Source organism: Lates calcarifer, linkage group LG15 (assembly GCF_001640805.2).
Source record: "Lates calcarifer isolate ASB-BC8 linkage group LG15, TLL_Latcal_v3, whole genome shotgun sequence".
NCBI lineage: Eukaryota > Metazoa > Chordata > Actinopteri > Centropomidae > Lates > Lates calcarifer.
Genome location: NC_066847.1, coordinates 30,105,206 through 30,123,181, shown reverse-complemented (window position 1 = coordinate 30,123,181; position 17,976 = coordinate 30,105,206). Strand labels below are relative to the sequence as shown.

Sequence of the window (17,976 nt, the reverse complement as noted above, 5' to 3'; positions counted from 1 at the left end):
TTCAGAGTGCCAAGCGAGTAGAAACAGATCCAGCACCTTATGGTATAAGCACAAATAGTCTGTTCTCACTTCGATGTTCACATTCCTCACCTCTCTTACTATGGAACTGAGATGAAAAGGTATATTGACTGGTAAAGGCACATTCATATTTATTGTCACATTTTATTTTATTAATAATACATCTGTCCAAATGCAGAATGTTCTTTACAATATGCACATTATATACACACCAGTGATATTAGGCTTATAGTCCATGATCGGAACATTAGACTTATGTATTAAGAACTTTCAAAGTTCACCAAGTACAACTGATAAGGCTTCTTGCATTGTTCTTGTAAATGTATCACAGCTGCATTGCTAGGTTTTAATTATCACAGTAATGAATAGCACTCCACTCAGATTTTGTAAGACACCCTAGCAGGCAACACTGTAATGCATTTTGCTGATGACCAAATCAATAAATTTGGCATAGAAGAATGTTGGTATGACTAAGAAATGATTCTTGGAGCTGTTGCCAGGTCCTGGAGCTCGTCCTTTTTTTTTTTTTTGGAAAACTTTTCAGTCCACTTCCAAACTGGTTAGTTCAGCCTGCCCACTCTCCCCCAGGAGACACAGCAACTTCCTATATGCACTCCTGTTACACAGAGAGATGGAGCAGTCACATTAGTGGACACACTCAGTAAAGCACGCAGCTATAAGATATTTCTAGTTCAATACAGAACACTGGTTTATTGTCTAGACATCTTAAAAATAGTTTAAGGTGATGAATACTGTCTATGTGGCCCCCAGAATATGATTCACACGCTTGCTCACCTCAAGGCGATGTTCTTGCCCAGTCCTCTCTTGTGTTCAGTGTTTCTCAGACTGAGAGACAAGTTGGGAATGAGAGCTTGGACCACAGAGGGATCTAAAACAGCCACTGTCTCCAGGACTGTGTATACCTGCCTGTCGTAAACTCCTTCATTCTCCTCCACAAATGACCTAGGAGTGTCAAGATGACACAAACAGTGAAAACCATGAAGGACAGGATAGGCTCGAATGTAAGACCGACAGTTTTACTCTGTGCCTGCAGTGCCTATATCAAGATCTTTGCCTCCTGTGAACAACACATAAATGTTCAGATATTTACTGCCTTAACATTATTGTCAGTTACCGTAAGACAGTGATTATCTGGTCACATGGGCCCTCTGTAGATACAGCAGCACATCGCTCCACCACAAGCTGTAAAGCATCTGTACTTGTCTTCTTCACTGCACAGAAAAAAAAAAAACAAAAAACAAAAAAAACCCCACTTATATCATTAGACAGCCCTTCAGTGATTACTATTAGCACAAACCTGACAGTCAAAATGTGTTTTTTTCTGTATAATTTGCCCCAAAGTCAGCACTGATGAAAATTGTAAGCATTAATGTTAATATGTTTGTAATCATCTCATTGATAAGCACTACAATATGATTTATTGCATTGGTACTGAAATAAAGTTATAAAAAAATGCAAGCTCAGCCTGATTTATTTTCAAGAACCTTGAAGAAAAAAAGTTTTTTTCTTTAACATTTGCTGTGGATCAGAACTGTCCAAGAAAGACAAGTCATGACCAAACTGAGCCTTTAGAGAGATCATTTTAATGTCACCTGTGTTGACATCATCAGAAGCATCAACACAACATTATGCAAGTCCATGAAAACTGGACTGGCACCATGGCACATCTTGCTCACTGATAGGAGCAAGGAGGGTCATGTCATTGACCCTGGTTATGCAGATAACACAAAGCTGGTAAATCATTAGTTAAATATATGAAAACTTACTCACACACAAGGTAGAAAAATTACCCTTTAGGATTTTCAGATTGTCGTATGCACAACATCTCTTACCCAGCGGTTCATTGACCAGCATCACACAGCGCAGCAGAGCGGGGAGGGGCAAAGTGAGCAGGGCTGGGTCTGAGTCATTGTTTCGTCTCAGAAGCTCCAACAGGAACATCAGCACTGACGCCAGACGAGGTGGAGGGGCATAACCTTTGAAGCTGAGGAAGCTCTCACTGTAAAATCAGAGAGGTACTTTTTCTATAACTTTCTTTCTGAACATGATTTGTACAGTTTAAGAAATATATTAACGGACAAATATATCAAAGGATAAGAAATTATATCAGCAAGAATGTTTAGATCAGTGATGATTAGATTAAAACAGCACCAAGTAAATACATTTATGTGGACATTGATCTGTTTGTGTCCATACTGGTTGACTTGAGAGTTTTTCTCTTTCACTCTTATACATACATGGATTTGTTGGACAGGAGTTATATCAAAATACAATCTGGATAGGATATTCATGTCAAATTCATGACAAAGAAACTGCATCCCAGTTCTCAAGACCTACCAAAGCACCTCCAGGATGGTCCTCCTCAGCACTGCCCCCCGGCTGACTGAGTTGGCCTCGCAGGCACTCAGAAGGACCGGGTGGTTGGCAATGATGCCCATGGAAGGAGAGGCAGGAAGGAAATGGTCCAGATATCTGCGGGTAACAGAGCGGAGCTGCTGCTTCAGGTAGGCACCCTGAGACTGAGACACACTGGATGCCACTGACAAACCCTGCAGGAGAATAAATTCAAAGTGTCAGAATGGAAACTTCTGAGGAAATTACAGGCAGATGAGTGAGGAAATGGTTTTGATCAGGGTTTCAGTTCTTTTTGTTGACACCTAACCTGACACCTTTAGGCATGCTGTGTGTCCAGATTGCAACAATATATGTTTGTCCTAACCTGTAGATACAGTGGCAGGCTTTCCCTGAGAGCTCTATCCTGCTGTGTGAGGTTGTGGGGAAGCAGCATCCCATCCACGATTCGAAACAACAGCTGCTGGGCTTTTGATGTGACCAGCAGGGGGCTCCAGTGCTTCACTATGCAGCCTTGATCACACAGAACACAGGCAATCATTGAGAGATGTACACAACTATAACAATTCCTTACTCCTGTGTATGAAACACATTCCCCAGAAGATTTGTGTATTGTAAATTGTGTTTAAGGTGTTTGGGCTTTACACTTACCAACAGCCCAATAGGCCAGTTGCAGTCCCTCTTGGTTCTTGCTGATCAGAGAGGGTTTAATATGTTTCAGGATGTCTCCAATGTAGTCCAGGGCTTTGGTCACCATGGCTGAGCGCTCAGACAAAACCTGCAGTCCACTGTACACACAGCCTACAGCCTGACACCATGAGAAAGCAGATAAGAAAAGACATTTATGGAAACATTTGCATGTGTATTCAGGCTGCCGTAGCAGAGACCAGATATGATGATGATATGCTAAGCATGTGTCACATATAGTGCATATAGTATGAAGAGGCAAAGCCTCAGGGTTGAATTTTACATAGGAATGTTGAGCACTGTATGACTTATACACACAAACTAAGGAAAATGGCACATCACTGGGACATAAAGCTAAGGTGTAGCTGACAGCAGGCAAAAAAGCATTAAGCATTAAATCAAATGCTTACTGTGAAATTTCAAAATACACAAGGATGACTTTGCTGGTATCACTGACATACCACTGCGTATTTGTCAGCTGTGAGCATGTGTTACCTTGATAAACATCTCCAGGGCTGAAGTGGACTCAATCCTGGTGCCTGAGGGCTGGAGGCCAGCTCTCTGCAGAAGACTGTCCACTTCAGGAAGCCTCAGCACAAGCCGAGTCAATTCACACAACTGCTCCTCCACAGCACGACCTGAAGGAGTGTAGGTACAAACACAGGCTATTCAAATAGTAATGTACTTTATATCTGTTAACAGGTATATCTAAGGATTTACCACACAAGGATAGAGATTTGAAAAAATTGGAGAATATATTTAACTCAGAGTTGGATTTATACATCTTGAGGATTTGCATTTAGAGTACAGCCACATTTCTAAAAAAAAAAACAAAAAACAAAAAACCCTTTGAACTGAAAAAAGGTGATGTAGGATATTTACTATACTGTGAATTTAACTTAGTTTGGATCCTGGGATGAAGAGGTGTTAGAAACCCTGCTTCAGACTACACACTGGATTATTGTTTATCAGCTAAAATGTTAACTCCTCTGGGTTTGTCAGTGTTATTTTATAGCTCAGAAAATCCTCAAGGAACAAATACTCTAGTCTGGTTTAGAATATACAATTACAACTAAAAAAGTACCTTGTGGAACTACTTTCACATTTGTATACCCAGATACATTTGGGTATACTTGTGAAGTGGTTTTTCCTTCTAAATCAGAGGGGATGCCTTGTGGACAGTGGGTTATCAATTACACAGTAAGATGAAGATTTACCATACACTCAGTGGTATTACCTGTTCTACTGTCAGACCCATCTGGGTTCTTGTGAAGGTGCTGCTGTAGAACACATCTGACCCAGGCCCTCACTGACAGGCTTTGTGCCGAACCTGACGCACCAACACCAAAGTCACTGCTTAGTGAGGACACCAGCTCACTGGAAAAGAAAGAGACTGAAAATCAGTGAACACAAATGTAACATGTAAATAACTATTGGGTTCACTGGTGTGAACTGTTGATAAACATGTAGAAATATCAAGCATTCAATTTGTGAGTAGCAAGTATACACAATGTGTACACAGAAGGAGGTGAGGAATGTAAATTAATAGAAGGGGACAACATAAGCCATATATTATGAAGACACTTGCATTAATATCAATGTTAAAATTCACAGTGAATACCTGATTATGCTGAGGTCATATTTTTGCATGCTTTTAAGTCACATTTTTTTAATTCAAAAATGCACAAACAATGAAATCCACTTGTCTCCAAAATACATAAATGTGTCATCCTATAAGATCTCTCCTGAGTTGATTTACAGCCTTTAATGATGAGTCTATGGATAGAGGGAGGTGAAAATTTCTATCTAAGGTGTGGTAATTTAATTAAATTTTCACATGAATGAAAAAATTACCTCACTTTATAAATTACATATTGGTAACAGCTCAAAATGTAGAGGAAGGACGGTTGGCAGGCTGGGACTTCCACACAATAAATACAAGCAGTGTCCTTGTCCTGCCTTTATATTCAGGTGTAGCACCTTAATATCACTTGGCACTGTCTGAAGAGGACCTTTGAGGTTGAAATTGTCATGCTGTTTGGTACCCTTGAGTGTAATTTTGAAGATGCATTACACTTTGTATTCTGTTTAGACACGCTGCAATTTCTTCATTAAAACCTATTTTCATAATACCAAGGACGCTTACTGTCTAATTTATTAATCTTACACCTCCCTATATACCTACAGGACAAGAACCATTTTGTCAAGTGCTGTGCATTATGATGAAGCTTGATAGCAGACAGGAATAGAAGAGTACATCATCCTACCATCTGACTAACCTGATGTTTTTCCACCAGGAGTGATGAGGTAAAAATGCTTTGTGATTGTGGGGTAACCACAAGGAGTACATCTGAGAGGGTACCTGTTTTGGAGCAAATGGGGAAGGTAGCGGGTCACCAGAAGTGGGTGAATCATATCATCCCAGCCGAAGTATTGCATGATGGACTGGACTGGGTTGGGCTGAAGGTCCTGGGGGGCGGAGCCAGGCAGATCAAAGGCAAGCAGGGTAAATCCTGAGGAAAATGAGATGGGTTTATTTTTGTGCGAAGTACTAGAAAGTTGATACATGAAGTAACATGTTCAATGCGTGAATCCTCACTTATTTGTCTAGATGCTTTTCTCTCCCATGTAAGAATCTTAACATCCCTAAAATAATTTTATGAACCGTTTGGCAGAGAGCAGATTACCTAACTACTGATGGTCTGCCATTCAAAATACTCTTTTACTCATTCAAATACTCTGCCTTCATGTAAACTCAAACTTATCACTATCAGCTGTCATAGATCCATTCTGGTTGAGCTCTTGTCCAAAACTCTTTATCCAGTCTTCTCCTCCCTCTGTTTTGTGTCTTTTTTCCTCCCAGTGGGCGTTACTGACCTGCAGCAGCATCTGCCAGCTGTGCTGGAGGGGTCTGTGACAGGCGTAGGCTGCGCAGGAAAGGGAAGAAGTGTGCCCAGAGCGCTGCTGCTACCGCTAGGTGGCGCTCTTTCACCACACTGCTGGTAGAAGGAGCCCGGGCCAAGGTGGGTGCTGACTGGACACTGCGCTGATGGACCCGTCTGGAAGGACACAGACAAACACAACGAAGGCAGATAAACAAAAGTCTAACCGATGCAAAATCCAAACATAGTGTTTCCTCTTGTGTACAACTAACACCCCCCAACTCCGCCCTCCACTTCCTCAAATCCTTTTGCTCCCCTGTTTCTCTCTTTCACTACTTCTTCATGTGTTTTCCCTCTCTTCTCTCCTGGGGGATTACTGGTGCGGCGGTGCGCTGCAGTGTGGAGCAGAGCTGGATGGAAGTAGAGGTGGGGAAGGAGATGAGGATATTATAGCCATAGAGTGGAGCCTAATACTGATCCCCTGTACACAGAGTATACTTTGGCTCTTCTGGCTCATCCCTGGCCCTGGCCCCAGCCGCTACAGCAGCCCCACAGTGGCTGGCATTAGCCCAGATAAGCAGCTGAAGGAGCTGTAATCTCATTTAGACTGGAGATGATCCTCCTGTCCCCCTCATTCACCCGGATGGGGGTGTGGGGATGGTGGGGTTTGAGGTGTGCTGGGAAAAGGATAGAGGAACCAGCAAACCCCCCCTTCAATTCCATCCTCAACCACGCACTCTAGTCTGCTACTATGGTACACCCACATACACACACCTCAACAGTGCCTTCCCTTCCAGCAAGGTTGCATCTAATCCAGAGAGAGCTGAGACAATCGATTAGAGTCTGAATTCATTAGCCTCGTTACTACTGCGGAATGGGCCTTTCACACCCATCAACCCTCATTGTACAAGACATTGTCAGAGACCCCACTTAATCCTGCTCACTGCGGCTTCTTACAATGTGTACACACAAACACACACACGTACTCAACACCAACACATCATTAGGGACCCTGTTTAACCCTTCCCCCAGCTGCATCCAACACACAGACACATGAAATAAAAATATAGCATTCTAATAATGACAGACAGACACCCAGGCACAAGCTGAACTTATCCCATGTCCACTTTCTCTTTAAAATTACTCATGCATCTCTATCAAAATGTATGGGTGTGATTGTCACTAAATTTGTCATAAGAGACTGAACACTCAGTGTCCTTGACTTAAGGACACCTACTGTAATGATAAAGGCTCAACATCCAGTAAAATGTCTTAATGTTCACAAAGGAAAATGCTTCACAGTGAGGCTTGTATTTTATCAAGCCAAGAAGATTGGGGATTAATTGTTTGTACCGAAAACAGATCCAACATGGTGTGCCAATGCCAGCTCACCTCATCAACCAGTGCCACCCACACCCTCCCACAGCAGAGGGTCATGAGAAGGAATCAAACTGAGAAATTATGCCTGGGACTGGCTTCTTGCCTCAGCACCATGGCGATGGCTATCAAGAGTGAATGTTCGGACCCTCCACTGCCTCAGCCATTGGCAGAATAATTCTCTTAATGTGTGCAGATTCCACACGGCTCTTAATAGACATAATGATGCACAGGCTAAATTTGCCAGGCTACATAATTACCCATTAATTGTGTCACAGAAAAGGCATTAATCACAAAGAGATACTGAGAATTGCCAGGCTGAAGAATTATGTTTAATTTGGCGGGACGGATTGGAAAGAGAGAGCATGGTATTTTTTTATTTGGTTAAATGGGTCAGTGTGGTCCGGGCCATAACACAGAGGGCCTCTGGGAGTTCTCTTCTTCTCTCTCTCCTTGGCCATTAATGTGCAAATGTGTGCCCTCCAACCTCAAGATCTGAGATGGGAAGTTTGGGAATTAGAGGAGCTAACCAGATACTGTGTTATGGGAGCCAGGCATTGAAATAAGAGAGAAGTACACCTGAGTTAGTGTTTCACTTTTGGTGTGTGGGCAGGTGTGTAGGTTTGTGTGTTCAGGGTGGAGAGGGTGGAATGTATACACTGGAGAATTAAAGCAATCATACACCTACATGAGACAGTGTGAGGGCTTGGTAACACTTAACTTTAAAATGTTCTTATACTAGTGGTTTAGCTCATTTATTAACCTTTTGTGAAAGTATTAAGTGGTGGCGGCAGTAAAACTCGGTGCTTACTAACACTCCACACAAACACAGTGTATCTAGGAGTGTCAAAGCAATTTAAGAAATCACATACATATTGAGAAATGCAGCAAAACCAGGGATATGTACTCAGTAGGGCTGGGTATTGAACCTCAACATTTTCTAGAACCATGTTTGCAGCACTGAGTGTCAAAAAATGACATTGAATGACTTGCTGAGATTGGTACTCCCTCCTAATCTACTCAGTAATTTCATATTTTATAATGGATGAAATGCACCAAATGACTGATAGACAATGATAGAAAGACATACGTTGGAACAAATTAGGTTAGGTTATGTATTTAATGTCTGATGGGCAGGCAAATATAATATGTTGCTACTTATCCTAATCGAGCCCCCATCTCACCTTAGTGTTGGTGTATGCAGTTCTTTTGTGTTCTCTAGTGTCTTTTCCTTATTTGTATGTGTTTTGTATTGTGTACTGGATGTGTAAGCAAAAGGTTACTGCAAAATTTAAGGCTGGCAAGCAAAATGACATCCAGCTCTTTACAGCAGATGATTTAACTCAGATATATCTACTGTGCTGTAAAAGATCACACATCATAAACTTATAGTATCACCTGAATTCTATCTACTGTCGCCTCTCTTCCCACCTCTACCTCTCCACATAAACAGACACTGTTTCAGCTGCAGCTCTCTGACCCTCTTCTGGGGTCGTTCATGTAATGAACACCTGTGTCCTACAGCTGAACCCGTCCTGACGCCCTCCTGACCATAGTCTCTCAACAGGCCCAGGGCACTGCAGGCGTCCCCATGACCACAGGAGGGTCCATGGAGAGTCTCTTGGGCCTGTAACTCTACTAAGGTCTCTGGCAGCACCTGGTGAGGGTGACCTGGAGGCCACTAGGCCTCTTGAGACTAGCAGGGGCCTCAACGCAACATAAGGTCTTTACAGACACTCATTCCTGCTGACAGCACAATCCACCTATTGTCAGTATGAGAAGTGGTTGGGACGAGCAAAAGCGATCATTCTCTAATGCTGTGGCCACTTATCAGATTTTAATAAAAGCTTAGCTTGGCCTTGGCCAGAAAACATTTATCTGAATGTGTCTACTATCTTAGAGGGAACAACTTTCAATGAAAGAGAATTTGATAAACTGAGTAAAAGTACAAGATACCTAGGAGCTGATGAATATTTACACCAGCTGTCTCACCTGAGCTGGGCGAGGACAATCTGCAGAAAGCCCAGAGCAGAATTCAGCTCTGACTGGCGGCAGGCAGGCAACAACCAATCGAATCCTTCGTTTAGCAGCTTTTCCTCTGATAGAGTGAGACTGGTGCTTGTCTCAAATACCTCAGACACACCATCCAGATAGGAGCCAAGTGGCCCCCACAGAGCAAGTCTGCGAGAGACCTCTGTGGTCTTATTGTAGAATTCTTTTGCTGTCTCATTGAAGGAGGAAGCCAGCCAGCTAGCCTGGGCTCCAACGTCCAGACCCCTCTCCTTGAACAAATACAGTAATGTCAAAAAATATGAAATGGTGGAATTCGTTCATCAAACAATAATAGACCTCCAGATTCATTTCAACAACTAGCATATATGCTTTGTGACAATTTTTTTCTGATTAGCAAACATACCTGGAACAGCAACAGCAGTGATAGCTGTCCCCTCCAGACAATGGTGCGGTGCCCAGGGGGGCAGTTAGAGGGAAGGAAACCTAACAGCTCACAGGCCCTGCTAGCCACATCCTCTAGCTCTACCTGCCGGGCCACCACCAGAAACAGCAGCAGGAAGTTCATGAGGCCTGCCTCAGACAACTCCTGCATCTTCTTTGAGGAGAACTTGGAGTAAATCCTGGATATACAGATAAGTGGAGGGAAGAAGAAACAATGGTTTTAAAGCATGTCACAAAAGACGGTCAAATAAATTAAAAGGACAAAGGACAATTTACAGATTCTGCTTTTCACAATCACTTAATATGAAACAAGAAAATGGTTAAATCTTAGTTTTTTTAAAATTTCCATGGTTTTCTTTACTTTCACTGACCATCTCGTCAGAGGTGATTTGTTCCTCTGAAACCCCTGACTTTAAATACTGACTAACTGAACTTTCAGACCACCATGCACCTGCCTCCATCACCCTCTCAGCTCCAGGGGAGAGGCTGGGCTGCCCAACCAATGTGTGTGTATGTGTGTGGGGGGGAGAAAGAAAAAGCAAGAGAGGGAGGAAGAATAGAGAACCACCCAGCACGCTGTTAGATCCTGCGGGCACTGTGGAGAAATGCCTTTAAAGATCATGTTAAATGTCAGAGACACTCAGACACACAGCAGTAGGCGCTTGGTCCCTCTCTCTACAGCCAAACCAATTTACTGCAACACCAGAGAGAGATCAATAAAACCACACACACACATGCATTGACACACATTCAGCTTGCAGTTTGCTCGCCTGGCAGGAAAACACGGAAGGCTGCCCCCCCCCCCCCCTTTCCATCCCACCTCCCAAGCACAGATGCAGCCCACACAGGTGAGTAGAGCTGCTGTTTGGGTCAAAACACAAACAGTGAGCATCCCAAGACAAACTCAGTGTAAGAAGTATGACTGATATAAAGGAGCGGAGAAAATCGAGAGAGGAACTGAGAGAGACCAGGTTAACACCAAAATCAGCTTAGTTACACCCACAGAGGACTATGAAAGGAGAAGGTGGCCAAGCATGCAGTCAGAGTGTGAGGGGAGGGAGATTTAAATAGATGAATGGGTAATATGTAACAGGGATATAAACAGCGCACTGGGAGGCAGCAGTGGGGATTTTCTGTGTTCTCCCAACCTGTCTGTCTGTTTGTTTATTCCGGACAGCTTTTTTTTCCGGAGGCGAGCAGATGCTCCTAACTCCCTGCGTTGGAGATCAACATGCTCACAGTCGATCCCATTAATGTGGTCGTCGCGGGTGTCCTGCAGAGCCTGGCCAGGAGTGGGAACACTGCCGAAATGTTGTAGCGTTACAGTCGGCACGCCTCACGCCTCCTGAGGGGGAGGAGGCAGTGGTGATAGTTTCGGTGGAGGGAGGTGGAGGGGGGAATCTGGACCTGTACCAGCCCAGCCTGGCTGTTGCCAGACTGCCTACCACCCCCCCACCCACCCAAGCTCCTCTCTCTATCCGTGTTGGAAACCAACACAGCTTCGTTAAGGCGAATTAACCGCCACGCTCGTTAGCTAATTAGCCCCCATGTCTGCAGTGCTACTGAGCACATTCCAGACAGAGGGAAGTCATTAGGCGGATTTATCTATGGCTGCCTCTCTCTGGCACCCAGCCGGCCTGGGATATAGGATGGTCCAGCGCTCGGTTCTGACGTGCACATCAGCCTGTGATCTTTCTTCCCTTTTTTCTTACTTTCCATCACAAAGACACACTCTCTCCCTCCATCCAATGGCCTCACACACTCTGAAACCATGTCACTACTCTAGGGAGCAGGTGCACGATGTGCGCGTGTATGTGTGAGTGTGCATCAGTGGGAGGCTTCTTGGCTCTGGTCTGTGCTGAAGAGCAGGTGGTTGACTCCTGAGACACCTGCTCCACTGGAGGGCCTGAGTAAATATCAAAGACGCACTGGGGGACTGTGGTGCACCTGGCACCCACACAAACAAGACTGAAAAGCATGATAAGTGTGCAAACACACATGTTGTTTGTGTATTCATGCAAGTATGCACCTATACACATACACACAAATCCAAACACATCACACATTAGAAGATCAAGGGGAAAGAGGAATCCTACAAAGTCTAGTCCTGATTAGTAATCATTTCTCACAGTCTCCACTCCAGGTTTTCCTTCCAAAAACCTATATGTATATGTTGTCAACTTGACTGGCTGGTCGTGAGACCTACTTTTCATGTTGGAAGTGAATGTGAAGGAGAGAGAACTACAAAGCCTTCCAGACTACTCTCCATCCTTACCTTCCTTTGATCTGTCTCTGTGGGACTCCGCCAGTCGTGTCCTGGGCAAGGCACAGGGCCAACACTCGAAGGAAGATGTGGAAGGAGTTGGCTGAGCGGTAGAGCTGGGTGTGTCCTGGAGAATGGAGGGGAGAGGGGGAGCAGCAGCTGCGGGCCTGCTCCACCAGAGCCAGGGGTGTCTTGCACAAAGTACCCAGGCCAGACATCCCAAGCCAGGGCACAGTAAATGTGACATTCTGGAGTAGAGGGAAAGAAGATAATGTAATTGATCAGGGCTTTGTAATAATGTAAAGATAAATGAGCTGCATGACTTGTCAATGGCAACCTTTTTAATAACATGAAAAAGAATTACAAGGAAGCAACAAATATGATCCCACTCATAATAACAACCTTCCTCACTTCCTTACATAAAGAGAAGCTATTAGAATGACAATGACAACAACAAACAACAACAACAACAACAATCACGTTAATTTCTTCTATGAAAGAGAGCTAAAGGTGGTCTGAATGTAGCAGATTATGTATATCTGCTGAGGTAACATATCAAGTTTATCCTCACCAGATTCTTGCTGTAGTAGTCCCAAAGAGTGGAGACAGCACTGGTGCTTGGTTCCCACAGCAGACAGAGACTGAGACAGCAGTGGACATGCATTCTAACCTGCTCCTCTGCCAGACCCCCCTGTTAATACATGCACAGATAGTGTTTAGTTTAGAATACAATGACTAAAAATTTATTTTTCAAAAATTATGAACCTGAATGATTAGTCTGAAAGGAGGCAATGCTGACCTTGGGATTACAAGTTAACTTAAGCAGCTCCCCCACAAAAGTCCAGTTATCGCTCAGATGTTTCTGTAGGTGCAGTTAAAATTAGATGATATATTTAAAATCAGTAACAAACAACATGTATCAATTGTTATAAATGCTAGTCTAAATAATTAATAAATATGAAAAATCAGTGTTGTCACCTGTATGATTTAGGCTAAAGTAGATGCCCTGCTGTCAGAGTACCTACTCTCTCTGATAATAGAGAGTTACTGTCAGACAAAGCCTGAGTAACTTTTCTATCTCTGCTATTGTTTCTAGTGTTGACAAGGCAACATTAATTCTCCAGAATAATTTAAGAATATTTAAAACATTTTCCCAAATTTTTACAGTTAATTCCCAGACTTGCTAGTAAGAAATATAATGTATCTGAATGTGATTCTCAGTCTCTTACCTCACTCTGGACAGTGCCGTTGCGACTGTACTGCCCTAACATTGCTAAATGAGTGACCAGCCACCATGTGAATCCGAGAGGGTCTTTACAGTGAGTGGGGAGGCCACTGAACTGTTCTGCTGCAGGCTTCCCTGAAACCAGAGGCCTCAGCAACAAGTTCATGTAGCTCCAAAATGACTAGAGGGATAATGGGAAATTATTTAGTATGGTCAGAGTCATATTTTATTGTGTGACTATGAATGTGTGGGTATTTGCATTACCTGTGTGTGCAACACTTTATTCCTGTATTCCAGAAGGTGCATGAGTAGGACCCATAGCTCTTTGGTGCAAGAGCAAAGGTAGTGATGGCTGCTCAGAGCCTCTGTAGGCCTCACCTAGAAATAAACATGATTCAGATAACACAGTTAGCTGCCAATTGCAGCTCTGTTTTACACTTAAATATTTTTGTCACATAATGTTTGCTACATGCAGTTTCAGTTTCTGCTTAACAAAATGTACTAATGACAATGGAATCACAGTTATATTTTTGGCTAAAAATAACCCAGAAATACCACTGACGCATCTCAACTCTAAGATGTAATGATTTGTGGCCAGCCGCCCACCTTGCTGTATTTGCCTATGGCCAGACCAGTGAGGTCACACAGCAGACTGCACAGGTGTTCTTCAAACAGACTGGCATCAGTCAGGTTCTCTCCAGTCAGATTCACAAACTGGTGGGCGTACACCACCTGGCCTGGAGAGATGAACAGGTAAAATTACAAAAAGCCTGTTTCCAGTGATAATGTCTAACTACACTGCGCACAGGCAACACTGCACATTTCACTATCTTCAGTTCCAGTTTGTTGTCGGAGTATTCTGATGCAGGGACCAGACACATACCTTGCATCTTGTGACTGAGTAGGTGAAGGATCTCTAAGACTGACCAATGGATGTCAAGATGAAGGTGTAACAAATGCCAAGAAGGAGGAAAAATCTGTAGAGGAATGCAGGGTACCAAGTTCAATCTCAGCAATGCAAAAATTACTGCGGTGGTGGGAATTCTTAAGGGCTATCAAAAAACTCTGGCCATACATTACTCATCACATTATATTTCCTTTGCTCTGTAAAGCTTAATTACAGTCATGCTGTTTGCACGTTTGTTGTACCTGTTTCCAAGCCCTATGTCTTTTACAGTATAACCTGATACTCTTGTAACACAGTCTTTACATACACTCATCTAAATGCTTTGTAAGTATATGCAGATCTATGCAGACTAATCAATATTGAGGTTGTACCTTTCCCTGGTTCTGTATAGTGAAAGCACTCTGAACATTGGCAGGCAGGTCTTTGAGTCGTCCTATGAGGAGAGTGATGCCAAACAGCTCCTCTAGAAGAGCAGAAGGGAGCTGAGCTTCCAGATCTTCATAGGGGTGGGATGGACATGCATCCAGGGAACTGGAGGGTTCCAGATATCTGAATAGATACAAAAGGGTATGCATGTCAAAATAAACAAACAAATATAATAAAAACAGCTGAATGCCTGACATTATATTGTGTAGTTACAAACATTTTAATTAGTGGTATCAGTATTGACATTAAATACAAAGAATTACCTGTGCAAGAAGACTCTGACAAATTGAAGAAATGAAACACACTGTTGTCTGAGGTCCTCTGCTTCATAGTGGAGGTTGCCTGCCTGACCTAAAACACATAGCGGATGTTGTGGGCAGTATTCATAATTCTTATGTAAAACAAGCCCACTGTATCAGATATCAGACATGACTCAAACACTTGAATTCAGCCCAACAATCTCTTTATGGTAAACTCATTTGTTGAAACAGTTGAGGATAACTGAATAATAAGTGTGCTAGCTTCAGAGAAGCACACCATTACTTGGACACTTTGACAGTCAACCATCCATCCCATCCATTATCTATACCGCTTATCCTTTGAGGGTTGTGGGGGGGGGCTAGAGCCAATCACAGCTGACACTGTGCGAGAGGCGGGATGCACCCTGGACAGGTCACCAGTCTATCACAGGTCTTACAGAGACAGACAACCATTTGCGCTCACATTCACACCTACGGGCAATTTATAGTCACCAATTAACCTAACCTGCATGGCCTTGGACTGTGGGTGGAAGCTAGAGTACTCAGAGGAAACCCACACAACATGCAAACGCCACACATAAATGCCATGACTGAACATCTTGGGTTCAACCTACATTTTAGCCAACAAATAATGGATGGTGTCAGATGTCAGTTTATGTGGGCAAATAATGGCTTAATGTATGAACAAAATGCTGACATCAAACCTAATAATTATCAGCTGAATAGTGAATTACATTTACAAGCTTACCAAAGTCATGTGAACTGGACTGTGCCAAGGTCTCCAACCTGTAAATCTTTTGTCTGAAATATAGCAAAGAGTCAATAAGACCACTGACATGTATATGAATGAACCTTAGTGGACAGTTTGTAGACAGAACACCTTTTTGTGGAAAGGACTTTAAGATTATGGTGGTGGTAGCAACATAAATTCACTTTAAAAATGTTATTGTTTTAAAAGCAAACTTGACTTTACAAACTTGGCTTGGTAAACTTTACATCTTGACTTACCTGAACAGACCAAAGAGTAGCTTTGTAGATTCTACCAGTGCTGTCTCTGTTACCCAGGGGAAGCCAAAAATCTCCACTGTGTCTGTCTCATATTCTGTAGGGGCTGGGTCAAGATGCAACAGCAGTCTACAGAAAGGTTGCATTCACCTCAGTTAGACTTTATTTACTAAGATTTCTCTGCCACTGAAACTTCATTTGCCACCCCATTACAATAGAGGTAAGTGGAATGTCATTTGGAGTGCAGTGTGTGTTTACAGAAAAATGACTCGGAGTAACGCAGTTAACTGAGTAACTTATAGATGTCACTGACAGTTTTCATTTGGAAAATTTCTCCAGGACAAAATAGGTAGAAAGAAAACTGCTGACCTCTGAGTGGGGCAACATGGTTTTTGTTGTGATTACTGTGAACTGACAGTGACTATACCGTTTCAGTGAGCCTCTAGTAGTGTATCCCTCGGCGGAGAGTGCTCCAGTGGGGTCGTCCTTTGTTTCAGAGCAGCAGAAGCAAGGCGGCTGGGCTGGGCTCAGCTCACACAGGCTGTCTGCTGCAAATGGGGATACTGGTGGAGTGAGGGATTGGCTGAAGTCGTCTGCCATGTTGTTGTAGTGCAGGAACAGTATCACCTTGAATGACAAAAAACACGTGCTGAGACATTACAAGATCTATCCATCCATCCATCCATTATCTATACCGCTTATGGGTTAAGGGTCGCGGGGGGGCTGGAACCTATCCCAGCTCTCATTGGGCGAGAGGCAGGGTATACCCTGTATGGATCGCCAGTCCATTACAAAATTGTAACACAAAACAGAACTGACATGTAACAGGTGTACACTCAGCTGGCAGTTTATACACCCACCTAAATTAATGTGTGTTGAAACAATTTTATAGACTACAAAGATTACAGGGACTCCAAAATGAGCATACAGTTGAACCAACACCAATCTAAAACAATTTCAATAAAAACTGAACATTATAGCCTTCATGAATGTGGTATTTATTGCGGGACTGTTGTAATAGTCTGCATTAGTTTTAGCTAGATGTAACAAACTACCAAGTGAGTATATTGAGCATTTTGCTATGAACACCTATACACCTGCTTATTCATGCATTTATCCTATCAACCAATCATGTGGCAGCTCTACAATTCATGAAATCTTGACGCTTCAGAATGAAGAATATGACTGCTGATGCTAGAAGGGCTGGTTTGAGTATTTCTGAATACTGTGTACTTCAGTAGCCTCCACCAGATCTGTATCCAATTAGACACCTTTGGGATGTGGTAGCTGGCAAATCTACAGAAATTATGTGATGCAGTCATATCAACATAGACCATAATCTCAAAGGAATCTTCCCAGCAGCTTGTGAGTACGTATCTAATGCAAATTGAAAATACCATATAAAATTTCTGTACCAGTGTACAGTTCAGAATTTCTAGACAACATTACACTACAATTCAGTACACATAATAACAACTAAAACAATAATAACAAAAAAAAAATTGAAACTATTATGTTTAAGTCAAACAGCTGTCACTATTCATCTGACAACTGTCTGGGATAACTTTAAAATCTGACAAATGATGTATCCTTGCTTCAAGACTACAGCCAGTAACGACAGCTAGCTTAAATATCAGCATTAGAGGAATAGGTGTCTAAAGCGTCTGTACTTTATGATGCAGCTTGGGGGACATGGTGGTAATTATAAAATATCTTCTCCACCAGTCCTGTTGGCGTATTTAAACGACACAGGAACCTGACGTTTTAGTAATATCCTATATTAGTAATAGTTTATCTTGAATGAATGCAGTTGGCATTAGTAAACTGAAACAGCGGTATCTCCGACCAGGAAACTAAACAGAGCACCCCCTCCACAAACACAAATATTATTGAAACATTGACAAACCTCGTATTTGGCTCCGTTTGTGGTATTATAATCCGTAAATTTGAATCAAAGTGTGAAGACTATACAGGCGTCATTACGCTGTTGTTTGGGTTTTGTGTCTCTCCCGCGCGCTCACATGGCGCATGCGCACATTCGCCACGCGCACAATGATTGGTCTAAAGTTTCACAGTGGGCGTGGCCATGTCGTGTCACT

The 17,976-nt window shown here is 42.9% G+C and overlaps 1 protein-coding gene across 1 annotated transcript; it reads right to left on the bottom strand.

Annotated features, from left to right (window-relative positions):
- Positions 1 to 193: 193 nt before the first annotated feature.
- mms22l (MMS22-like, DNA repair protein) lies at positions 194 to 17,920 on the bottom strand. Its single transcript, XM_018682654.2, has 26 exons — positions 17,784 to 17,920; positions 16,305 to 16,504; positions 15,881 to 16,006; positions 15,621 to 15,673; positions 14,876 to 14,963; positions 14,558 to 14,735; positions 14,163 to 14,256; positions 13,886 to 14,016; positions 13,544 to 13,657; positions 13,284 to 13,460; positions 12,854 to 12,916; positions 12,626 to 12,745; positions 12,067 to 12,302; positions 9,754 to 9,970; positions 9,330 to 9,619; positions 5,956 to 6,137; positions 5,441 to 5,591; positions 4,316 to 4,455; positions 3,574 to 3,716; positions 3,043 to 3,199; positions 2,759 to 2,904; positions 2,377 to 2,588; positions 1,872 to 2,038; positions 1,154 to 1,250; positions 814 to 981; positions 194 to 634 (listed from the first exon to the last, which is right to left on the bottom strand). The coding sequence occupies exons 2-26, from the start codon at positions 16,475 to 16,477 to the stop codon at positions 559 to 561; spliced, it is 3,699 nt and encodes a 1,232-aa protein (XP_018538170.1). The 5' UTR covers positions 16,478 to 16,504; positions 17,784 to 17,920; the 3' UTR covers positions 194 to 558.
- Positions 17,921 to 17,976: the final 56 nt, after the last annotated feature.

Coding starts and splice junctions, on each gene's coding strand:
- mms22l (XM_018682654.2), bottom strand. CDS start 16,477: ATGGCAGACGACTTCAGCCAATCCCTCACTCCACCAGTATCCCCATTT. Junction 12,746..12,853: donor AGTTAACTTGTAATCCCAAG/GTCAGCATTGCC, acceptor ATGTATTAACAG/GGGGGTCTGGCAGAGGAGCA. Junction 3,717..4,315: donor TGGGTCTGACAGTAGAACAG/GTAATACCACTG, acceptor ACACTCCTTCAG/GTCGTGCTGTGGAGGAGCAG.